Genomic DNA, 26,870 nt, shown 5'->3' with positions numbered 1-26,870 from the left:
AGCACAACAAAAATCATATTTCTTTCGACGGCATTCACTCAGCTTTGCTCGTGCGCAAATTTATAGGGAAGGCTTGGCCCAGTCACCCGGAGTTTCGCAAATTTGTTTCTCGTCCTCGACATCCCTGATTCATTTTTAACCCCAAGCATTTCTGTTTTTATTGGTTACATCGAAAATATATTATTTGCGTACCATAAAGTTACAAGACTGTTCCAGGCCCCTTTTAGGTGCGCATAGTCCAAGAACATTGATGCAGCAGCGATCCTGGCCACAGTCTTCATCGGTGTCGCATAAAAAGAAAAAAAGAAGGTAAAGCTACATTAGATCAAAATGAATGATTTCTTAAAGGACGGGCTTGAATTTTTGACGCAAAGCTATGTTCGATTTAAGAAAAATGAATTCGAAGGTCATACTTAGAGTGTAGGTTGCACTGGACAGAGGTTCAGATCTTTCATGTGTTACTGCGTGAGTTCACCCTTCATACTGTTCAACGCGGTTAACAATAATGATGAGTATGATATGGGAATGTTGATGACGGTGATGATGATCAATATGATGATGACGACAACAATGGTCTTGGTGGTGGAAGTACAGTAGGAAGCGACAACAGCGACAACGGCGACCGACGGCAACCAGAAAGTCACAAATTTGCATATTTAATGAGCAAAAACAATATCTTTGCACGCCCTGCACGTGCGTTTTTCACTTTTGTCCATTTCCATTTCTTTGCCGTCGTCAGCAAAAAAACAACGTGAAATAGCCAAATTTGAGGTTTTATCAAGGACGTCAGCACTTGAGGATAAATTTCATTTTCTCCCCTAAACTAGTGCCTTTCCCACGAGTGTCATTTTTGAGGAACTACCACACTCTAGTCATATTAAAAAGGTGGAAATAGTCACGTAGCGATTAAAATTACGCGAATTGATATTTTGAGATGGCGTTCTCGTTTCCGTCGCCGTTGTCGTTGCTTAAGCTCCCTAGTGGCAGCGTTTGAAGTCGATAACCTTTTCCTTATCATAAATATTCATCGAGAACCATTTCTGAATACTGTTATCAACGACTTCTGCTTGAATGTTAAAAGTATCTAAAGAAAAGGCCATGATACACTCAAATTTCGAGCTTAACTTTAGCTTTTACAAATTTAAGTGTTCCCTAAAAAAGTCTCTCATATCCTTGTGTTAACTATCTTATTCATATTTCCTCTTTGCTCAAGTCCATTTGAAATGACATAGTTTTTCACTCTTTTTCTTCTTGTTGTTTTTTTTGTATATGTCTGTCTTTTATCATTGTATTTGTGCCTCCTTGAATCGACTTTTTTCCTTTAGACATAAAATTCTTGTTTTTGCTTCCTAGCTGGATTAGCTTCTTAGTTATTTTCAAGAGGGCAATGTTCCTTTCGTAACTCTATCACTTAGTTTGTGTATCTCTATTTACGTGTGGTACAAATAAACTATTTTTGTTGTTGTTACACTTAGAAAATGCAACACAGCAGTGCAGTGGCCACTGAGCAGTGTTTTTCTTGTAGCCGTTCTGCTGAAGATATTTCTAGCGGTTGAACATTAAGACTTGATTAAGGCCTAAGAACAAGAGTTTATACGATAACTCATGACTTGAGTTACTGGTAGTTAGGCCGACAGCCGGTCGAAAAACAGTTATCATCATTCATTTCCAGGGGCTTGTCTTTTAAACGTCACGAAACCCTTTCGGTCCCGGAGAGCAATATGAAGTGGTCTTTTCAGAAACGTGTTGTCGAGACCAAAAAAGGCACAAAAGTATCACAGACTTTCAATCCTCGAAACATTTGGCCTTTGAAGATAGAACGCGTTGGAACGTATAAACTTTTAGGAGTGATAATTAGCGACGACCTTAAATGGAATGCACATGTTGAATATGTAATTGCCAAAGCAGCAAAGAGATTATTTGCACTTAGGTTATTGAAACGCGCGGGTGTAATGCCAAAAGACATACTTAAAGTATACCTTTGTAATGTTAGGTCGGTTCTAGAGTATGCTGCACAGGTATGGCAGGATATTCCTGCATGCTTGTCTGACGCCATTGAATCTATACAAAGAAGAGCTTTGAGAATAATATTTCCCACCTCTAGTTATCAGGAAGCATTAGACCTAACTAATCTGTCAACATTAGCAAATCGTAGGATACTCTTGTGTAAAAAGCTCATGGCTGATATGAGAGATGAGAACCACCCCATATCTTTCCTGGCTCCCAAAGTTACAACAAGAAATATACCATATCAGTTAAGATCGGGAAACACCACAACTCCAAAAACTATGAAAAGGACAAAAAGAGCAAATGACTTTTTCACATTTAGATTCGCATGAATGTGGACTAATTATTAGTGTTTTTATTGTAATTAGACCTAGCTTATACACATTAATTGTAGTTAGACTTAGCTTGCAATTACTATTTTGTGACTTACACTGTTAATTCAGTTTTCAACTGCCAGAAGTGTTAATAAACTATTTATTTATTTATTTATTTATTTATTTAAGGGGATTTTTGAAAGTGCCCCGAAAGATGCTCAAAAGTTTGGGGACTTTCGAGAACTAAATGTGAAAAATTAACCCGAAGGTGTAAACTTACATCAAGATCCGGAAGCTTGATATCTGTCAAATCCCACCGTTTCTCGAGGTTGTGTTCTGCATTGGGTTGAACATTTCCTGAGGTCGTTTCAAAGATTAAAAAGCACGCTAATACGGCTACAACAATCTTCATGATTCCTGTGTGTTATCTTAAAAGAACCAGATGACTTAAGCTTTAGTTAAATAGCAAAGCTGTAGAAATAAGAGCGATCTTGAAGGCGTGGCCTTTTCTTTATTCAAAAGTAATTATTGATTGATCGATCAATCCATTACATGCATCTATTTTCATTCAAATTAACCTGTATTAATCGGTCGGTTTGTACAATAGTACAGTACTGCGGACCACCAGTCAAACTTTGACTAGCTTTGTATGCTTTGAATTACATCTCCTAGCAATTCATTCCTGTGCTATTTTATTTAAGAATTACAGTAAAACCCGGCATGTAAGAACCTTCCTTTTTAAAATTTAGCCTAGATAGGCTCTTACATAAATTGTAATAATTTAAATAAAAGTAAGTAACTAAGTAAATAAAATCGAAAGATCATATGACATCATCAGGTTTAGGCTAAAGTAATGCTCATCGTACGAAGAGAGCGTTTGTAGACAACTCTAAATGTCAACTGATCTTGACGGTTTGCCAAAGTGTACGTTTTTTTTTTTGGAATTTAGAAAAATAAAAACCTGTGACAAATTTAAGGGTCAACAGATTCTTGTTTTGAGGGTGTCAGTAACTGACAGATTTTAGGCTAACAGGTTCTTAAAAATTTGCGGGGTTTTACTGTACTCTATGAGTGCGCCTTGGATATGAGAAGGTACGCAGGCAACGAGGAGCGAATGTAATAATTGTTTCATGAATTTTTTTAGGGAATTCAAAACAAATGTTTCAACTTGGCATTCCTGTTCGCGATCCTATGGTATATAAGCTGAAAACTGAGACTTGCCCTCTCTTTAAGCCAAATGTATTATTTTTCTTCTTCCATCTATGATCTAGTGGGCCAAGTGGGCCAATCAGAACGCTATAAATGCAACATAATATGAAGAAGTTATACATTGGGATTTGAATCATGTCAGGGTAACATTTTTCTCTCTCTAATCGGAAATTTTGAAAGGAAATGGAGTTCTTGGGATCGAAGAAGGAAAAAGGTCTGAGAAAATGATGTACTAACAAATTCTCGCTAACGACATTGAAAAAATGAATAACAATGAAAGAAAAAAAGTGAAAACGTTGACGTTTTAGGGGATTGGTGAGTTCTTAAGACCAAGCCTTGCTGCCAAATGCCTTTAATTCCAAAGTAAATGTTTTCTTTTTTAGTGAAAGGTATAGTATCGGATACAGAGTCAATCCCTTTTTTTGTGAGCACAATATTTTACAATGTAACTGTTACTTCAGCTGCTACTACTATGTACACAAAAACTTTGTGTGCTCAAGATTGGTACAAATTTACGTAATGAAGGAAGGCGAAAGATCACTGAAAACCTATTTTTTTCTTATTGCTCTAATAATGACCGGCGAAATTGGGTAAAGCTCACTATCCAAGAAGATATAAAGGTATCAATGATGGCTGCAGTTGCATATCTACATGTGAATCCCAAATGTTCCGATTCTCTGAGAATCTTACTCCTGTGGCATTGTGTAGATCCCACATTAAAAGAAAAAAAGAAAAGAGACAGGGAGAGAATTGTTCGTTGTTTTCCATTTCTAAGTTATGTGGGCCTAACCTCTGATCTTTTGACCTTGCCTTTTTAATTATTACTGATCAGGATGATCAGTGGAAATTTGTTTACGAGATTTTCCCTCATGGGTTTCTCTCACAAATTCATCTGGATTAATATCTCTTGGGAGCGCGCTATTAAGGGAAGAAGAAATGTGGAGAAGAAATTGTTCTATGACAATAAGTTTTATCCTTGTCAGTTTTCATACAAGAGAATAGGCTAAGCTGCATTTCTTATAGGATGCAACTGAGCAACAAGAAAAGAAGATTGCCAGTAGGACTGATCAGGCAAAGAAAAACAAAAAGGTGAGTCTACTGCACGTCATTAATGTTACTTCCACATCCAGTAGTTTGAGATGTCCATTTGTATGTTTCAAGATCGGGGTTAAAAAAAAATAACTGGCAAATTTTACTCCTAGCTTACAGTTGGGTAGTGAATAAAGTCAGCTCACACATATACACGCAATGCGTACTCCTTTCTGATGGTAAACATTATTGCTATCTAAATGAGTAACTAAGGTTGTTTCATGGGTTGATATGGCATAAATTGAATTTTATCAGTGTAACAGGCTTTGCCTGCATTACTGGCCATCTGTGTTTTGATGCAGAGAAGAAATAAGACTGCCTGCCTGATAACCCTTAGTTTTTGTGGTAGTGCACTTTATAAGTGTGCTACACACTATGTCACCGGGTTTGTAAGACTGATTGATTGAGTGAATGAGTGATTGTAAGACCGTGGTGGCAAATAGGCCAGTAGCGCGTGCATAACTCAAACATAGAAAGGTCTGCTGGAAAGCGAGCTGGAGTTTCAACAAAATGAGCTCCAAAATCGGCATTAATTTGTGACAGTACTGATGAATAATATATAGCAGCTGCTATTTCCAAAACGATCGAATTACCTGGTGATAAATAACCTCGTCTAGCAGAGCGGATTTTTGACTTTGCAGAAACAATTATAGTCCATAACCTTAAGAGTTGGGCTATTGTGATCTTTGTGTTAAAGCCGCACATTTCTTGTCAATCCTAAAATCACTTGAAAGGGGAAAAAAAAAACAAAGGAACAAAAACAAAAACCATCATTTTGACACAGATGCATCCTTTGTGTTGCGAGTAAACATGTGAGGTAACTAATTGATCTCGGCACCTGCTGAATTTGATGTCACTTTCGATTTTGCGATTTACTTGTGCAGGAAAAGTACAATTGAAAAATTGAACTGGTAACTTTTTATATCCTCTATTCAAAATTTTGTTGCTGCATGGAAAAATATTTTATTCTTGATCAACACTTCCTGAAAACGTCTTCTCTTCCTAAACTGCATGTGTATCATGCTTAATATTTACTTTTCCATCAATATTTGTTTTGCATAAAGCAGGCTAACAAAATCTGTACCTTGCGTAGTTCACAATTTTTAGCGTTAAAAAAGAATTTTTGGTCCTACTGAGTGTATGTTTCCAACGGCAAGTCCTATATTTTGAGGTCCCCCATGCAAATACTAACCCCACCCGACAGGGATTAACTTCAGTGAACTTTTGTCATACAAAGCTGTCAGAGGCTCAGAGTGCATGCGCAAACTTATGGTGAAAAAGAAATTATAAGGAACTTGAAAATGATCAACATGTCAGCCTCGAAGCCAATGTTTCTCGATTTTCTTTTATTTTCTTTAATCTTTTTGGGATTTAGTATTTTACTAGTAACCACATGTCTTCTCAGGGGGCTATTTAGCTAAGACATCCACCATGGCACTATAATGATATATGGTACCGAAACAATCATGCTATCCCAATATAATAACGCGTACTATTAGAGGTACATATTACACAAAGATAACTTGAATCTCCTGGAAGAAAAAAACGCATCTCAGTTGACACAATACAGCGCTGTGTCACTGCACTACCACACATACACACTGCATGCCTATTTTTTAGCAACTGCCTGCCAACCTTTTAAGGGTCAGGGTAAATTTGACACAATTTAACTGACAAGAGTGATCACATTCAAAACATTTCCTGACACAAACTACATGCCATACAGCATGTTTAAAACGTCGATGAAAAACAAATTGAGTTTCTAAAATGTCTGGGAACTCAAACAAGGAAATTTTGAGAAGACAACTGAAAAACTGTTAAGGCTGTTAGATTCCTTACAAAACATTGAAGCAGCTGAGAGCTGGTCAGAAATAAAATTCTTCATCATGAAGACATTTTTTACTTTAAATTAAGCAATTCTACTTATTAGGCAAAGCCGTTCTCAACTTTTTTGTGAACCTAATGCACGCTCGGGGAAAAGTATACCTCAAACCTATAAGTATTTAATGTCACTTAGACAGCACAATATTAATTTCTGCATAATTGGTTCTGGAATATTAGGTCAGTGAAACAGTTTCACTGACTCACGTATTTCGTGAAAAACCTGAGCCCCTTGAAAGCGCACTCGCATTGAAAACTACTTCAAACCTTTACCTGTATTTAGGCGCAGTAAATTTCTGCTTCATATTGATTGGTTCTGAAATTACCTACCAATGACATGACTGCTATGACTTCACAGGTGGTTTATATTTATTTATATATTTATGTATTTAATATTTACAACCTTGTTCCCAGAGAACGCACGAGCTTTTGTCCTTATGTGGCTCTGTTCAAGTACCTACGTGAATACGTAGTAGCAAGTCAAGATACCCATTAAGCATTTAAATGTGTCTGTGTCTTATCGCCCTGAGTCTTGCATGACTTACGTACAGGTCCTAAAATACCGCTATCTCCTTTGTGATAAAAGGATCCTGTAAGATTTTCCACAAATAATTGCATCTTTGGAGACATTCGGAATGAAACAGGACTCCAATTTCATCAGTGGACAAATAAAGCCAGAGGGCAATCAGCAATTTCTGTTTTGGTGAAGACATTATAAGTCAAATTCTGCTGCAAGTTGATGATCTCTGCTACGGCAAATTTGTCATATGGACTTTAGTGATCTTAATAGTACGTACAGTCTGTGACATAATGTCTTGAAACTGTAAGTATATATATACACAACTTTAGGAAGGAATCTTTATCTTCATTGCACACATTGATATTTCAACTATAATTATAGAGATTACACACTCAGGTATATACATGTGATACAAAATTAGGAAAACTCAAGATAAAAGTAGATTGCTCAGGGGTTGCACAGTTACAGCCAAAGGAGCTGATCGAGGCGCTAAATTTCCAGGCCACTGCGTATTGGAGATGATTACAATGTCTAAGTTTGGCATATTTTTTTCCTATTTTTTTCCTTCTAGGTTACAATTCCTAAATAAAAAAGCATAGGATACATGTAACTAATACACAAGTAATTAAAATTATAAAATAATATAAATTGTAAAGGACCTTATCCCTGAGTAGAGGGCAAGTGCTGGACAAAATTAATTGAGTTTTAGAAAGACATGAAGATGTTGTAGACTTTGTTGATGGGTATATTAATATTGTTTTCCATAACTGAGTTGAGATTGCCATAAATTTTGAGCTGAAGCATTTTTACCTTGTAATATAATTACAAGGATGTCTCAATATCTGCAGCATACTTAATAAGGTTAGTGAAGGATTGTGGCAAATAACCTTAGGGGTATTAATTATAAAAGCAAGAATTGATAACTTTAATTTAATAAGACTCTCCAGTTTTAAAATTTGTAAGCTAGATTGAACTATGGGGTAGCAGAGTCATATCTACTGGCAAAAAAAACATGAGAATGCATTCATTTTGTTTATTTTCTTTGTCTATTCCCTTACAATGTTGTTTGCTCGCAAGTTTCTTAGCCCATTTGCCTGAAGGCAACATTGTGGGAGGGTCAAGGTATTGGAAAGTGTTTCAATAATCTTGTTCATTTGGCTGTAGGCCAGAGGGAGGTGGGGATTTTGTAAGGGGTTTGCTAGGTTGTTTTTATTGTTGATTATTCATTTCTGAATTCGACATTTTTGCTTCATATGACGTCACAAGCATCCATGCAGTAATATCGATGTGGGATATCCTTTGCCAGACATAAACCAAGCAAATTTTGGAGAAGAAGGTTGTACGAGAATCTGATTGACACTTGTAAGGTGTTTTCCATTCGGCCACCAAAAAAATAAATAACGGTTTGACACACAAGAGACAAGAATGTTTTGAATGGAACAGAAGAAATTTTTTTTTGGGGGGGGGGGGGGGGCGTGGGGAACCATCAGACGTCCAGGATGCAACTAAGCAAGCACAAAAGAAGTAGATTGGCATCAGGACTGGGGCAAACAAAAAAAGAAATTTAATGTCTGGTCTTAATTAATATTTTATTATTACAGGGTGTAGACGTACACGTAGACGTACAAGATAAGGCGATTGTCTTCAGGACTCGCAGAAAACGAAAGGTTAGTCCAATATCAATGTTACAGCATTTAATACATGTAGGTTAATTGAGATATCCATAGGAATTAGCGCCAAGATAGGGGTGAATTCCTTCAAAATTTAATGTCTGGTTTTAATGTTTTATCATTACAGAGTGTAGATAAGCAGGCAGAGGAGGATCCCATTGCGAGCAGAACTCGTGCATACAAAAAGAAAAAGGTGAGTCCCAATACACATCGTAAATGTTAAGTCATCTAATAGGTTGACACATCCATAGGAAAGGCCAAGAAAGAGACGAAGCTCCTGTTTCCATAAATATTTCACACTGATCTTGCCATTTTCCATCGAAACTGTAAGGGTTACATTTGTGTTAATATTGGTTCATATTTGATAAAGCCGCTTAGGACTTCGCCTGATCAATTAATCCTCACCCTTCCCGAAAAACAGGGCATTATCCCCTCAAGGCCCGCATTCATTAAGTTTTGATTGCATTGAATTTTGTTTTCAAAACAAACTGATTCATTGCAATCAAAAATTTAATGTGACAAAACTCTTGTTACGACGATCAGAGTAAGGAAGTAAACACTGGTACATTTTACTCATTACAATTCGGTGGTCAATGCGTTTAGAACCAAGACAAAATTATTTAAAATTATATTATTACAGTATGTAGATCTCCAGTTTGTGAAGGAGCAGGTTAAGATGGACATTACTATTACAGGGTGTATGCTTTCATTGTGAGAAAGGTCAGGAAGACATGGAGGAGGTTGCAAGCTTGTTCGAGTGCCTGCAAGACAAGGAGGATTGCGAAGAGAAAGAGGAGGAAATGGACACAAAGAGCGTCGATGAGAACATAGAAGACCTCTCGACCAGTTTCTTCAGTAAAGTGTCAGAAAGGTGTCATGCAAAATTTTCGAATAAAACAACAGTTAATGGACTGTATGCAAAAAGAATTTTTATAAGATATTATTTTAAAGAACATCCTGGATGTGCAGTCATGTGTTGTGAAAAGTCAGTCATACTCCATTCCCAACTCATTCATTACACATGTATTTAGGCTACCATGATCCAAAACATAACAGCGCTGTGTTACTGCACTTAACCACATGTACGCATTGCGTGCCTTTTTAGCAACTGCCTACCAACCTTCTCACAGGAGAGGATAATTTGACGCAGTTACTCAGAGTGCGACTCCCAAAACAAACATTTCCTAACACAAACTAGATGCAATAAAGCATGTTTAAAACCTTGATAAAAAACAAATTGTGTTTGTCAATGCCTGTGAACTCAAACAAGGAAATTTTGATTGCGAGCAGAACTCGTGCATACAAAAAGAAAAAGGTGAGTCCAATACACATCGTAAATGTTAAGTCATCTAATAGGTTGACACATCCATAGGAAAGGCCAAGAAAGAGACGAAGCTCCTGTTTCCATAAATATCTCACACTGATCTTGCCATTTTCCATCGAAACTGTAAGGGTTACATGTGTTAATATTGGTTGATATTTGTTAAAGCCGCATAGGACTTCGCCTGATCAATTAACCCTCAACCTTCCCGAAGTACAGGGCGTTATCTTCTCAAGGCCCGCATTCATTATATTTTTATTACATTGAATTTTGTTTTCAAAACAAACTGATTCAATGCAATCAAAAATTTAATGCGACAAAACTCTTGTTACGACGATCAGAGTAAGGAAGTAAACACTGGTACATTTTACTCATTACAATTCGGTGGTCAATGCGTTTAGAACCAAGTTAAAATTATTTAAAATTATATTATTACAGTATGTAGACCTCCAGTTTGTGAAGGAGCAGGGTAAGATGGACATTATTATTACAGCGCGTATGCTTTCATTTGAGAAAGGTCAGGAAGACATGGAGGAGGTTGAAAGCTTGTTCGAGTGCCTGCAAGACAAGGAGGATTGCGAAGAGAATGAGAAGGAAATGGACACAAAGAGCGTCGATGAGAACATAGAAGACCTCTCGACCAGTTTCTTCAGTAAAGTGTCAGAAAGGTGTCATGCAAAATGTTCGAATAAAACAAGAGTTAATGGACTGTATGCAAAAAAAAACCTGCAGAGTTATCATAAAGAATTTTTATAAGATATTATTTTAAAGAACATCCTGGATGTGCAGTCATGTGTTGTCAAAAGTCATACTTCATTCCCAACTCATTCATTACACATGTATTTAGGCTACCATGATCCGACACATACACTGTAACAGCGCTGTGTTACTGCACTTAACCACATGTACGCATTGCGTGCCTCTTTAGCAACTGCCTACCAACCTTCTCACAGCAGAGGATAATTTGACGCAGTTACCCAGGGTGCCACTTCCAAAACAAACATTTCCTGACACAAACTACATGCAATAAAGCATGTTCAAAACCTTGATAAAAAACAAATTGTGTTTGTCAATGCCTGTGAAGTCAACAAGGAAATTTTGATATAGCTACAGGTATGTGTAGAATTCCTTTCAAATTTAATGTCTGGTTTTAATGTTTTATTATTACAGAGTGTAGATAAGAAGGCAGAGAAGGATCCCATTGCGAGCAGAACTCGTGCATACAAAAAGAAAAAGGTGAGTCCAATACACATCGTAAATGTTAAGTCATCTAATAGGTTGAGACATCCATAGGAAAGGCCAAGAAAGAGACGAAGCTCCTGTTTCCATAAATATGTCACACTGATCTTGCCATTTTCCATCGAAACTGTAAGGCTTACATTTGTGTTAATATTGGTTCATATTTGATAAAGCCGCTTAGGACTTGGCCTGATCAATTAACCCTCACCCTTCCCGAAGTACAGGGCATTATCCCCTCAAGGCCCGCATTCATTAAATTTTGATTGCATTGAATTTGGTTTTCAAAACAAACTGATTCAATGCAATCAAAAATTTAATGTGACAAAGCTCTTGTTATGGGATCGGAGTAAGGAAGTAAACATTGGTACATTTTACTCATTATAATTCGGTGGTCAATGCGTTTAGAACCAAGACAAAATTATTTAAAATTATATTATTACAATATGTAGACCTCCAGTTTGTGAAGGAGCAGGTTAAGATGGACATTACTATTACAGGGTGTATGCTTTCATTTGAGAAAGGTCAGGAGACATGGAGGAGGTTGCAAGCTTGTTCGAGTGCTCGCAAGACAAGGAGGATTGCGAAGAGAAAGAGGAGGAAGTGGACACAAAGAGCGTCGATGAGAACATAGAAGACCTCTCGACCAGTTTCTTCAGTAAAGTGTCAGAAAGGTGTCATGCAAAATGTTCGAATAAAACAAGAGTTAATGGACTGTACGCAAAAAAAAAAACTGCAGAGTTATCATGGAGAATTTTTAGAAGATATTATTTTAAAGAACATCCTTGATGTGCAGTCATGTGTTGTCAAAAGTCATACTTCATTCCCAACTCATTCATTACACACGTATTTAGGCTACCATGATCCGACACATAACAGCGCTGTGTTACTGCACTTAACCACATGTACGCATTGCGTGCCTCTTTAGCAACTGCCTACCAACCTTCTCACAGCAGAGGATAATTTGACGCAGTTACCCAGGGTGCCACTTCCAAAACAAACATTTCCTGACACAAACTACATGCAATAAAGCATGTTCAAAACCTTGATAAAAAACAAATTGTGTTTGTCAATGCCTGTGGAGTCAACAAGGAAATTTTGATATAGCTACAGGTATGTGTAGAATTCCTTTCAAATTTAATGTCTGGTTTTAATGTTTTATTATTACAGAGGGTAGATAAGAAAACAGAGAAGGATCCCATTGCGAGCAGAACTCGTGCATACAAAAAGAAAAAGGTGAGTCCAATACACATCGTAAATGTTAAGTCATCTAATAGGTTGAGACATCCATAGGAAAGGCCAAGAAAGAGACGAAGCTCCTGTTTCCATAAATATGTCACACTGATCTTGCCATTTTCCATCGAAACTGTAAGGGTTACATTTGTGTTAATATTGGTTCATATTTGTTAAAGCCGCTTAGGACTTCGCCTGATCAATTAACCCTCACCCTTCTCGAAGTACAGTGCATTATCCCCTCAAGGCCCGCATTCATTAAATTTTGATTGCATTGAATTTTGTTTTCAAAACAAACTGATTCAATGCAATCAAAAATTTATTGTGACAAAGCTCTTGTTACGAGGATCAGAGTAAGGAAGTAAACACTGGTACATTTTACTCATTACAATTCGGTGGTCAATGCGTTTAGAACCAAGACAAAATTATTTAAAATTATATTATTACAGTATGTAGACCTCCAGTTTGTGAAGGAGCAGGTTATGATGGACATTACTATTACAGGGTGTATGCTTTCATTGTGAGAAAGGTCAGGAAGACATGGAGGAGGTTGCAAGCTTGTTCGAGTGCCTGCAAGACAAGGAGGATTGCGAAGAGAAAGAGGAGGAAATGGACACAAAGAGCGTCGATGAGAACATAGAAGACCTCTCGACCAGTTTCTTCAGTGAAGTGTCAGAAAGGTCTCATGCAAACTTTTCGTATAAATCAAGAGTTAATGGACTGTATGCAAAAAAAAAAACTGCAGAGTTATCATGAAGAATTTTTAGAAGAAATTATTTTAAAGAACATCCTGGATGTGCAGTCATGTGTTGTCAAAAGTCACAACTCCATTCCCAACTCATTCATTACACATGTATTTAGGCTACTTAAAATAAACCATGGGCTCAACCCAGTTTGGTAACTGGGATAATCGGAGTCAGCGTCTGCAAGACGATGAGGATCACGAAGACCAAGAGGAGGAGGAGGAAGGAACAAACGCTACAAATGCCACCATACAAAGTAATGACTGAAGATGAAGAGAAGAGCGTCGATGAGAACCTTGGAAGACCTTGCGACCAGTTTCTGCAGTGAAATTTCAGGTGTAATGTCAAATTTTCAAATACGTCGAGAGTTAATGGACTTTATGCGAAGAAAAAACCTGGAGAGTTATCATGAAGAATTTTTAGAAGATATTATTTTAAAGAACATCCTGGATGTGCAGTCATGTGTTGTCAAAAGTCATACTTCATTCCCAACTCATTCATTACACACGTATTTAGGCTACCATGATCCGACACATAACAGCGCTGTGTTACTGCACTTAACCACATGTACGCATTGCGTGCCTTTTTAGCAACTGCCTACCAACCTTCTCACAGCAGAGGATAATTTGACGCAGTTACCCAGGGTGCCACTTCCAAAACAAACATTTCCTGACACAAACTACATGCAATAAGGCATGTTCAAAACCTTGATAAAAAACAAATTGTGTTTGTCAATGCCTGTGAACTCAAACAAGGAAATTTTGATTGCGAGCAGAACTCGTGCATACAAAAAGAAAAAGGTGAGTCCAATACACATCGTAAATGTTAAGTCATCTAATAGGTTGAGACATCCATAGGAAAGGCCAAGAAAGAGACGAAGCTCCTGTTTCCATAAATATGTCACACTGATCTTGCCATTTTCCATCGAAACTGTAAGGGTTATAGTTTTGTTAATATTTTGTTCATATTTGTTAAAGCCGCTTAGGACTTCGCCTGATCAATTAACTCTCACCCTTCCCGAAGTACAGGGCATTATCCCCTCAAGGCCAGCATTCATTAAATTTTGATTGCATTGAATTTTTTTTTTCAAAACAAACTGATTCAATGCAATCAAAAATTTAATGTGACAAAGCTCTTGTTATAGGATCGGAGTAAGGAAGTAAACACTGGTACATTTTACTTATTACAATTCGGTGGTCAATGCGTTTAGAACCAAGACAAAATTATTTAAAATTATATTACAGTATGTAGACCTCCACTTTGTGAAGGAGCATGTTAAGATGGACATTATTATTACAGGGTGTATGCTTTCATTGTGAGAAAGGTCAGGAAGACACGGAGGTTGCGAGCTTGGAAGATTGCGAGGAGGATTGCGAAGAGAAAGAGGATTGCGAAGAGAAAGAGGATTGCGATGAGAACATAGAAGACCTCTCGTCCAGTTTCTTCTTTGAAGTGTCAGAAAGGTCTCATGCAAACTTTTCGTTTAATTTAAGAGTTAATGGACTGTATGCAAGAAAAAACCTGCAGAGTTATCATGAAGAATTTTTATAAGATATTATTTTAAAGAACATCCTGGATGTGCAGTCATGTGTTGTCAAAAGTCATACTCCATTCCCAACTCATTCATTACACACGTATTTAGGCTACCATGATCCGACACATAACAGCGCTGTGTTACTGCACTTAACCACATGTACGCATTGCGTGCGTTTTTAGCAACTGCCTACCAACCTTCTCACAGGAGACGATAATTTGACGCAGTTACTCAGAGTGCGACTTCCAAAACAAACATTTCCTTTATTAAGGATGTTACAGCCATCTGTATGTCGCAGCAATTGAATGAGCAAAATTGAGTTATTACCTTTCTGATTCAACCCTATCCTGCTGATTCCACTACAAACGTTAAGGAAACAAAATTGAATTAACTGTGCACTTTTAGTTGAATGAATTACTTGATTTTTAATGATTGCATGGTTTCAGATATCTGACAAAGCAACAAGTCTTAGACATATCTGTCCTCATTGTTAGGACCCTCAAAGATAAATCTGCTGGAACTGGATACGCAAGTTTGTTTTATATTATTAGTTTTTTATGCCTGAAAGAACAAGAACATACGTAATATTATACGTATTCTACACAAGAATGAAAGTGAGCTTAAACCTTGCTTCCATCGTGCATTTCCACAAAATGCCCACATACTGTACCCCCACTTTAGATTTCTTTTTAATTATCTCTCCCCTTCCATCCCTCCAGAAATTCTAATTTTATGCCACTTTTCTATCTCTTAATTAAAAGTTGCTCTTGCAAACCCCCCTCATCTTAATATTTTCACTCACCTTACTTAGGGAAGGTATGGAAAGTTAATTATTCTTGATAATCGATCCTTACAGGATACCCCAATATCTGCATCTCTGATGTGCGTCTTTGTTCAATTAAGTTTCCGTGAGTGAGAATCAATTGCCTTAGTCCTACACAGGAACATAAGTGAATTAAAGGAACAATAAATGACTCCAAACATTTATATATTTTTAATTTATAAATTTCTTGGACTCGAGGTTTGCACAAATTTATGAGAAATTTCGCAATGAACGCAAATCAAGTGCGAGTGATCCAGAGGTTACCCTACGCAAAGGAAAAAATCCAAGGATCCAACAAACCTGTGCCCCTGAAATTAAGAAGAGGAGGCATAAATTGGGAGCCACCCTTTCCTGAGGGAGAAGATGAGCTCTCCTTGAAACGATACAAAGAGCGGCTGCAGAGTGAATCCAAGAAAAGGAGCTAGCCCAGACTGGGACAAAATAGAAAAGTGAATGGTGCTTACCTTCCCTGTTCGAAGGAAGCTCATGAATCAAAACGTTGAGCTAAGTGAATTGAGGATCCAGTACCCTGCTTTATTCAACTTCCAACAGGTACTTTCTTTGGACAATGCAGTCGATTTAAAGTACCAATTATACTCAAAATAATTACTATATTATTGCTTTTCAATTCTAGGCATTTTTACAGAAACTGCACTCATACTGCAGCTGCCGTGATCTCATGTGTATTATGGTAATACGTACATGTAGGGTAAATTAAGAGAAAGTTGAAAATTGCCGTCTGGTTTGTTACTACTGATTAATTAAGACAGATGGGTATGATTGCCTGTTTGGTTTTAAATGCGTCTGCAAGGTGTAATATTACAAGTCTAATGATTAACATTTCCTCTTCTTACAGATTGCTACGACTTTAAAGAAATTCTTGGTGTCAATACAAGTATTCTCGCCACTTTTCAATAGAATTTGTCACAAGTTTGAGACCAGGAGAAGGAGAACAAAAAAAAAAGTATGGGATGAGGCCCTTTCTTGACCTCTTGAAAGATCAATTTGAAGATTGCCACATCTCTGAGAACCAACTATTTAGATTTTTAATGAAAAATTACCTGCTTTTAATTATCATCGTTTTTCTATGAACATCGTACCTTGAAGAAGACAACTAATTCCCCTGCAACATCTGATCACGTGAACTTCTTCATTGACATTGTACATTATTGTATCTTTCTCGGAAGCCATATTTTAGTAGCCTCTTGGACTTGATGCTATGTTTAATACTTCCCTTTTATCCGTATTCTGGTTTGTCAAAAATGTTTTTTTCCCATTCTGTCACAGGTGAGATAGCAGAGGTTGCCATGCGGCACTGCTGCCATTTCTGTTACAGGCAAATACCAAAGATGGCCATTCTAAACAGCAAGCCTTCCTACACCTGAAAATGCGTCACCAAGCTGACTGCATGCACACTGCAAGGAGAGTGGTCATAAACAAAGTAACTAGACTTGCTATATTGTTTTACTTCTTTTACAGGAGAAGGGGGATAAATCAAAGAAGTTGCACTGGAAAGGAAAGAGCCATTTCCTTTCATAATTATAGAGGGTACGCTTGATGCCCCTGAAGAAGCTTCTACGCAATTTCGGGGGAAACCTCTCAGAAGCAACTCTTGGGCTGCTAGCCTCTTATTATGTTTTTATGTACAATCATCCACCGTCTTCAAATAGTTTTTTTTTTTGTACCTGCAAAAAATGCATTTTGGAAAGTCGATGGTAAGAAACTTCCGACATCTATTACTTTTGCGAATGAAATAGACAGTTTGCCCATAAAAGGCTTAATTGTCATAAGTCTGTTATAGCACTGTTTTAAGAATCATTATAGGATTGCAGGTATTTGCGTTGTGTTACAGAGTTGTAAGGTTGGGTTAATGCCATGCATTATGCCAGTTGCCTTTTTTCATGTTCCAAGAGTTGATTAATAGTATGATGATATACTTATACAGTTAATTACTGTCAATTCTGTGTTCAAAACTTGACTTAAGTGATATTTACTGCGCTTCAGAGCTCTAGTGCATCACAGCCGTTTCGTGGAGTTTTTTGTGATACCATACCATCAAACATGACTAAATCATGGGTGTTTTGGATATCCATAGAAATCAAATCTTTTTAATTACAAAACAAATCAGTTGTATTCAGGTAATTATAGGTTAGTTGCTAGTGAATGTATCATTTTGAATGAGTTTTAGAATCCGAAGCCAAAGTTGTCATGATGCTATTTTGATGGAAGATCATGCAGTTGTCAAAATGTTTAAAAAGTGTATTTGGCTCGACGATGCTACACCCTTCCTGAAAGATGACTTCTTTTGCCCAATTTACTGTTAATGTACTGTATTTTATTTTGTCAAAGTTATCAATAATATATTGATACGACTGAGGTACTTTTCGCTGGTATGATTTTTACTTGCACAATAAAAGGGTAAAACTGGAAAGGGTACTCTTGCTGATGACTAATGATGAGTTTATCGAGGTTAATTTACCACGGTGACCGCGTTTGCTGATGCAGTTACAAAGTTTCTTAAAAAACTATCCTCTTCCTACACTTCTCTTGAGTTCGTTTTGTACAGTATTTCGAGTACAATTTACTCACTTTATGAGTTTACTGTCATTTTACTCAAAATAATGAGTCATTGAGGATTCATTTTGGTCTGTAAGTGCTTTTACTCAGTATACGGAGTAAAGTTTACTCATGGATGGAGTGTATGTCACTTAAGTATAAGTTCTCTTTACCAGTTATTTTGTGTACTTATTACTCAACATAAAGGGTTCAGTTTACTCAATATAGAGTCATTGTGGATTCAACTTTTTTTACTCAATATTTTGGGTTATGCTTAATCGACTTTTTTTGAGGTGTATGGGTACTCCTTGAGCAGGATTTTCAATATGTATGAAACTCCCATGCGGGTCGAGATACCGTCCAGCCGAACTCTCCTTTAGGAGCCAACACATTAAAAGTTTATGACCAACACGTCATCCTTTGTGGCTCTGTGTTTTATTCGGTTTGTATGCAAATACTTGTGTACTTATCTTTCTTTTAAAGTCGATATATATGCTTCAGTTGGGTCAAGCTCTCGGCTATAAGTCGAGTACCCCTTTTCCCCTTGGATTTTAAGACAATTCAAACTAAACTTGTGTAAATTCGCTCGGCTTATAGCCGATAAAATGCGAAAGAATATAAAAAAGTGAACAAAAAGCTGAAACCGAGGAAGAGAAACTTGCGAAGAAACTAAAACGAAATGAGTACATGAAGGAATATAGAAGGAAAAGCAAAAACACTGAAACTGAGAAACAGAAACAAGCAAGAAAAGATAAACAGAATCTGTACATGAAGGAATACAAAAAAAAAGGAAGCTAAATGCCGCTGGTGAAACCGAGAAACGTATGCAAGAAGAAACTTTGCCCATGAAGTATACAGAACACAATAAATTTGAGAAAGGCAGTGTGAATGAGACAAAAAGTGCGCCAAAATGTGTCAATGGTGTGCCACAATGTAATGAATATCCCGTAGATAAAGATGCAAACTGCATTTTGAACAAAGAATCATATTTGGCAATGTTTGATAGCAAAACAAATGGGCCAATCCATGAACAACAGTGGGCTATCAAAGATTTGAAAATTTTTCATCAAAAGCTGATTAAATTCAAAATTTGTAAATGCCAAGTCTGCCATGAAGCCTGGCCATTATCAGCAAATCATAAAAAGGAAATGTCATACATTTGCTCTAGATGTACTCGTGACAAAAACCCTGTAAAGAAATTTTCTGCTCAAAATAATGATACCCTCGTCAGTCCCTAAAGAACTACAAGGTCTCACACAAGTAGAAGAGATGCTCATAGCACGGGTTTTCCCAGTAATCTGTTTATACAAAACCAGGTCAGGGGCAAAAAACATACAAAGGTCATTGTATCAACTTCTCACAAGATATCAAACAGCTAGCAGATTCCCTGCCAAGGTATCCAAAGAGTTGCCATTGATAGTTGTATCAGTGAAAGATAAAGATAGCACTTTTAAAGTGCCCCTGTGACCAAAAAATCAATTCATATTTTTCTTTGGATTTCAAAACTATGTTAACAAAACACTAAGTGACCCACGTTTTAAGCCTTGATTTCAAAAAGACACCTCTTTATTTTAACTGTGATTTTCCTATTTAATGGTCCGCCATTACTAACATTATGTTCTTGAGAGAGCTGGATCGAGGAGAAAATGACGTCAAAGGCTCACTCGTTTAAGAATGCAATACGTGTGTACGCCGCAGAATTAATATGCAGCACGGGGGTTTTGGGCTTTCAGACTTTTAAACTCACGCTTTGCATATATAATAAGCTGCGTTCACACGCTGAAATTTTAAGCTAGTGAGCCTCTGACGTCACTTTTCCCTGGATCCAACCCTCTGAGGTCCAATCGGTCAGTTTTGAACGTGGGTAATGGCGGACCGTGAAATCCAAAACTTACACTCAAAGTAAACGGTCTTTGGATAAAAATCAAAGCTCAAAAATTTTGCCAGTCAGGTGTTAAGCAAACACACTTTTAAAATCTGAAGGAAAAAAGGAAGTGGTTTTTTTGATCACAGGGGCACTTTAAAGACTTGACTGTGTGTCGAAAAAATGTGTCCTCAGCATTGCACTGGTTGGTTCAACATAACCCTGCATATTAAGACATAACTATAAATTATGACTGCTTAGCTTCCTTGCCATCAGAAGGAGTGCCAACTGACCTGCCAAAGACTTTTTGTGGTGAAAACAATAATGATGATGAAATAGATCCGGACAGAGGCCCACTTGATGCTGATGAAGTACCATTCAATGAAGACACAGAATTAAGTAGTACACTCCTCAATCCTGTGGAGTTTAAGCCACAGAAACAGAAGATTTCCTAGAACAGCATAAAGTTAATTAGCCAGATAGAAATACTAATCCCTTGAACGAGTTTAAAATGGAACTAATGGCAACAATGGCTTTTTCCACCTATTTTCCAGATTCTAAAGGAGACTCAACTAATACGGCTACAATACGTGAAGCAACTCTCGGAGAAAAAATAAAGCACCTTATAAAATTTTCAGAATATTTTAATGGTGAATGGAGATACAAGTTTGCAAGCCATCCTCGCTTTGCTTATTGGACATTTAATATGATTCAAAGGCATAGACTACTTAGTCAGGGTAGCATTTTTTAAAAACAAAACCCCGTGGATGCCAGATTAACCACAGAACAACTTCGACAAATGCTTAAATCGAATACATATACTATATTGATGTCCAAGATTATGCTTTATGATAAAAATGCGAGTGGTAGCTGCAGCTATTGGCACAAAGCGAAAGAAGATTTAGGGGCCACCATTGCTCAAGCAGGAACACCAACAATTGTTTCTCACTTTGTCATGTGCTGAGTATAATTGGCCAGAATTTCGTAATGTCATTGGTGATTCTAAATCTGGCAACATTCCGCCAGATATGAGGCAGCAACATGTTCTACAGCATTCATACATTTTAGACTGGCTTTTTACTGAGAGAACTGATCGTTGTGTGAAGTACTGGTTGAAAGAGTCATTGGGATCCTCTTGGCATTGGTACACACGGCAGATATGAATATGCAGTTCAGAGAGGTTCAATTCATTGTCGTGGAGTGGCTAAATTGCAAAATGATCCAGGGCTTTGTAAGCTTACTGAAGTGGCCTTACAAGGATTTTTGGCACTAAATGGAATGACTCTAGATTAAACCAGCACCAACCACTGCAACTGCCAGGATGGAGAGCAAATTGTGACATACAAATTGTTCTGGACTACCACGCTTCTTTGGAACATCTTGTTAAGTACACATCTAAAGGAGAAAAGGCCTCAATAGTGCATTCACTAATGCTATATGAAGAAAATTTCTGACAAAAGTGACATGCAAAGTGTTATTAAGCAGATTATGATCAAAACTGTTGGTCAAAGGGACTATCCCATGCAAGAGTTAATGCATCACTTATTGTCACTTAAGTGTGTTAGTGCAACCCATGAAGTTGTTACTGCATCTCTTCTTGATGGCTCACGAACAATTCAAAGGGCAAGAAATGAGGAATTTTGTACTACCCCATCCAGATTTAATTTAGATTTGATTTACAGACTTTGCTCTCCACAACAGCTTGCGCCAATTACTGTGGCCCCTTTTTTACCCTCCCAACCATGATACTCAACAGAAGACAGACCACAACACCGGGAACAACGTGCCCTACTCTTAGCGACAAGACATTGAAGGGTTGTGAGACGGGACCTCCGGCTTATCGTCCTTATTCGAGAAGACTTGAAAGTCTAACCATTTGCAGATGTAACAAAGGCAGCACTTTCTCCTCAGTTATTTAAAGACCCTGAGTGAACTCACGACCTCCCGCGTGACAGTCCGGTGCTCTTCAACTAAGCCACCGATGCGCGGTCAATCCATCTATGATTGATGTCTATGCTGAGAATTAGAATACAACTTTCTGCAATTTACTTCTACCTTTACTCAAAAGGGATCAAAACTAGAAAGACGAAAAGGACCTGCAACAGTCAAAACATATCCAAATTATTCATCTAATCCACAAAATGAAAATTATGGGTTGTTTTGTTAATGCCAATTGCTGAAGTATAAACCCTGGGAGCACACACCAGATAATGCCTGGAATAATCTTGAACAATGTGTCGACACGTACAAAACATCTTGGATAAATTTCCTGACTATGGTAAGGCTTTGGGACTGGAACTTAAATTACAGAACTTAAATGCGTCTGTAAAGCTGTTTTGTTCACCACAGACGAAGAGGTGGGGGAATCGTCCACCTTTTTCTTAGCTACATAGAGCACTCCCTCATGATCTTCATACTAAAGTCTGATATTATGAAGGCTATGCTGACCATGTTTACTTACATTCAGTTTTTCACGTATAGATGGAAAGTTCTTGTGTATTAATATGCCATATCTTACTTCTGTTTTTATGTCCTTTTTCTTAGATAATCACCGTGGGTACATTCATAATTTAAGCCCTGTTAAGCGTTCACGAAATCAAACTCAGTGGTTCGAGTTCGACCTCCAAACCAGTACAAGCAAGTTAAATTTAGTTGTAGGATTTAATATTGCAAGCCACTGCATGTTACAAGAATACGAAGAATCAAAAACAGCAGTGCTGTAACCCTCAAAAACACTAAAGGAAACAGCAATAATCAGATCATATTCAACCAGCAATCAATTTTCAGGGTTACACCAACCTTTGATATTGATTACGATTATTCAGTCATCCATCAATCTCGAAAGGCTCAACCTTCAGCCCAGCCTGCCAAAATGATTACACTTGAAGAGCTTCCCGCACTTCAAGTGAATCAGAGAGTGAATGTCACTGCGTCACTCAGTTCACTGGGAAATGAAAAGCCTAAACCTGTTCAACTTAAGACATCAAAGGAGATGACATCAGTAAAGAAAGATTGCGTTTTAGATGATGAAACTGGAACTGCAACTATTCACATATCATGACCCAAGCCCAAGCAACATCATAAACATCATCAAAGATATTATTAGGCGACATGAAAAGGAATTTGACTGACGTCCTTTGAGAAAACATCTTGGTCAAAGTGTTTGAAGCTTCTATTGTTCTTAGTTTTCATACAAGGTCTTGGACATTGAGATCTCATTACAGCGTAAACCAAACTGTAATCACTCCAGAAGATAGAAATGACCGCGGTTCAGATGTAAGTATAACCTCAATCAGAGAAGTAGAAGTGTTAGTGATCCTTGTAGGTTCTTTTATCAGATTGGATAATCGATATACTTATGCTAAATCAACAAGAGCACGACCATCCTTAGCACCACTGTCAGGATTCAGTAAATCACAATTCAAATCTCCAACAAGAATTATATTAGTAAAGCCGCCAGCACGAAGTAATGTTAAGTTGAGATTCCCAGACTGATTTAGATAGATTGGGAGGTCTGTAGGTACCCAATAGTAGAGCTTTAGGACCAACCTTTCTTGTTTGAAAGCTTAGGGCGATTGTCTCGATGTTTACACACTAAGTGAGAGACTCAGAGTAATTAATTATCTTCTAGTATATATCAGAAGTCCCACACCATGTCTATTTCCTGTCTTTGCGAAACAAGCCTATATATATATATATATATATATATATTATATATATATATATATTATATATAAACTGTGAGTCAGGAAAAGCAGCGTCAATATTCGTTTCAGCAAGAATAACAATGTCAAAAAGCCCTTGTATAGAATAACAGATTTTACTTCTCGAGATTTAAAGCCAGCGACACTGTTTATATTTAAGTAGGCAATTTTGGTATTTTTGTAATACTGTTTTAATCGCGCGGATAGATCATCACTTCTCTTGGAGGGAGAGATACTTGCGTGCACGGTCAAGCTCAAAGAACGAGTCTGAAAAGTTTGGCAATGCACAACCAAAACAGATAATTTAAGGGCATAGATACTGGGGCGGATCTAGGGGTGGTTCGGGTGGTTCGGTCGAACCCCCTAAAATGAACGTAAAAACGTATATCAAACGCGTGGTTAAAAAAATAGTGAACCAACTCAGCTAATAAATATATCTTTTGAAAATGATATTTCTTTGTGTCTTTGTACGCGAAAACAGCAATAAAAACAAGACAAATTTGTGCCTAGTTGAAAATGGCCTCTAGAACGTCCGCTTGAGCTATAAAATTACTGCTTATTAACGCTTACAAGTCCCGCCAAAACTGACAGTTTATGCCAAATCTGCCAATCGTTCCAATTCCGGCATTGCGTAAAGCCACGACGTTCTTTGGAAATCAGAGTTGTGGATCGTTCTCTCAGTGAGTCAAAGATTGCGCTGGGAGTATTTTAAAGAGAAAATTTATTTCAACGTTCCTCAACGTCAACTCACGATTTAATATGTCGAAGAGGACAAAGCAACCACAAATTCACCGGTTTTTCGGACCGTCATCAGCAAGGTAAGCATTAATAGATTAGTCTATTACACAAGTAATTCTAGCAAGCAGACAGTGCTGATTTCTCGAGAGTTGTTTCACCAATCGATTTAAAACTGAAATATCATAATTTTCTTCCCTATAGATCAGAGACCAGCGAAGATAATGAGTCTTGACCAATTAAACCACTTCAAATTGCCCCTGAAAATGCTGGAAATCGCATTTCAGAGGCCCTAAAATTAAACATTTTCCGGGGGAGCATGCCCAAGGACCCCCTAGGGGCTACCGCCTTCGGCGGGCGTTTATCCGAACCCCCCTTCGTCAAAACCTGGTTCCGCCCCAGAGATACACACAATTGATATGCCAAGACTTGTTGCATTCACTAGAACGAACAGAACGATGATTTTTAGCCACAGTTCTTTCACATGCAGGACATTTCGTAGAAAATGATGTCGATTTAGGCCCAGGATGGGTCTCAATATCCCCACAGCAAACCAACAGAATCGAGAAAAGAATGGGGTAGTTTCTAAAGACACTGTGGTGCTGCGTCGGCGGGGAAGTAGTATCCAAAATTTGGGTTTTATCAACGGAGTTGATAATGTAAATTGGCCACCGTACAGAGATTCTAAAAAGCTGACGTTTTGAGCGTTAGCCCTTCGTCAGAGCGAATCGAGGAATTGTGGGTTACGTGTAGTTTTTATATAAAAGTGGGAGCTGCGCTATTGGTGGTAACATGACAACGTGAAAAATAGGAATATATTAGTTATTTATTTAATCAAGTTTCAAATTTACAATTAAAATTTGACAATCAAAATCAACTACTCAATCTGAGGTAGGCTTAAAACAGAGTACCAGACTCCTTAAAAATAAGCCACCTATTATTGCATCATAAATAAATCTATAGAATTTAATCAAGTAACAAAATCTTTAAGAGTTACCATAAATGGACCAACGATTGGGTAAAATACAATGTAAAGTTAAAAATCTACATTAAACTTATCATAATAAAAAGCTATCAAATTTTTACGAAGATTGACAAGGTATTTGATTCTCTTATACTAAGAGGTAAATCGTTCCACAGACGACAGATCCGAACAAAAAACGAATACTTAAAAAGACGTCAGTCCTGCTGAAAGGGACATCGAGCGTTAAATGATCAACATTTCTAAGCGGTTTAGTACAAGAGCAAAAAGATACATAATGGAAAATGTTAAATTTATATATATTCTTAAGACACTTAAAAAGAAAACCAAATCATTAATTTCTCTGCGATAAATCAAAGGTAATAAATTTGACTTACTAAGGCGCTCTTACTCAGAAAAATCCCTTCCCTTCTTGCGGCTTTCTGTCGCACCAAGATGTAGGGAAAAGCCGCATATCTCGATGTGTTTTTTGGAGTAGTTAGGGAGATTAAAATGACGAGCGACTGGCGATATCTTGCGAGTGTTAACAATGAAAAGACAAGTTTTGCATTGTGAGCGCGCACATTTTAAAGTGCAGGGTTGCTCGTTAGTTTTGAGCGCGTTTCTAACTAAAAAGTTTCCAACGTTTTTGTCGCGTTTGAATGAAATAAGTGGAGGTTGCCAAAAGATTCTACCAGTCTCGGGATCATTTTGGAATAATTTAAAATTATTAAGAATGATACTTTTGATTGCCTGATGAGGATGGAAAGCGAGGGTGAATGGAATTCTGTCATTCTTATATTTTTGTGACGTTTGTAGTGCTGAATGCCGATCAAATTGTTGGGCGCGATGATGGCCCGCTTTGACCACAGAGACAGGATAGGATAGTTTTTCGAAGAACTGGCACAGCTCCTCTGATTTGCTGGAAAAATCGGAGTCATCGCTACATAGACGTCGAAGTGTAAGAAATTGAGAATAAGGAAATGGAGTTCTTGACATGTGCTGAATGTGACGATGAATACAACAAATAACTCAGTGTGAGAATCTGTAGGTTTGTAGTGCACACTGGTACCTAGCACGTTGCCACTAATAGAAACTTTGGTATCTAGGAAAGCCAATGAAGTTTCAAAATTTCACAGGTACATTTAAGAGCCAGATGAAAAGAATTGACGGAGGTTATAAATTGATCGAGTTCTCTTCTGGATGAAATAGCGCCGATGCAGTCGTCGATTTAGCGGCCGTAGAATTCAGATTTGGGGTCGTTGTACTGATTAAAAAATTGGTGTTCAAGATACAGTAGAAAGAACGTTTACATGTAGTCAGAATGAAATACATGTACGAGACTTTATTTACTACCCAACTATTAATGAGTAAAATTTGCCAGTATTTTTTTTTACTCTGATCTTGAAATGTAGAAATGGACATCTCGATGAAACTATCGGATGTAAGTAAAATGAATGACCTGCAGTG

The 26,870-nt window shown here is 37.5% G+C and overlaps 1 protein-coding gene and 1 pseudogene across 1 annotated transcript; both read left to right on the top strand.

The window, feature by feature from the left end:
• Nucleotides 1-1,952: 1,952 nt before the first annotated feature.
• Nucleotides 1,953-13,236, top strand: LOC137976815 (DNA ligase 1-like). The gene is made up of 9 exons (XM_068824153.1): nucleotides 1,953-2,018; nucleotides 4,554-4,619; nucleotides 8,622-8,687; nucleotides 8,818-8,883; nucleotides 9,386-9,550; nucleotides 10,450-10,710; nucleotides 11,182-11,247; nucleotides 12,418-12,483; nucleotides 12,985-13,236. Exons 1-9 carry the CDS (start codon nucleotides 1,953-1,955, stop codon nucleotides 13,234-13,236), a joined length of 1,074 nt encoding a protein of 357 aa, XP_068680254.1.
• A 7,293-nt stretch (nucleotides 13,237-20,529) lies between these two features.
• On the top strand, nucleotides 20,530-23,061 carry LOC137976814 (uncharacterized; annotated as a pseudogene).
• Nucleotides 23,062-26,870: the final 3,809 nt, after the last annotated feature.

Source organism: Montipora foliosa, chromosome 11 (assembly GCF_036669935.1).
Source record: "Montipora foliosa isolate CH-2021 chromosome 11, ASM3666993v2, whole genome shotgun sequence".
NCBI lineage: Eukaryota > Metazoa > Cnidaria > Anthozoa > Scleractinia > Acroporidae > Montipora > Montipora foliosa.
This window is presented reverse-complemented; position numbering and strand designations above follow the sequence as displayed.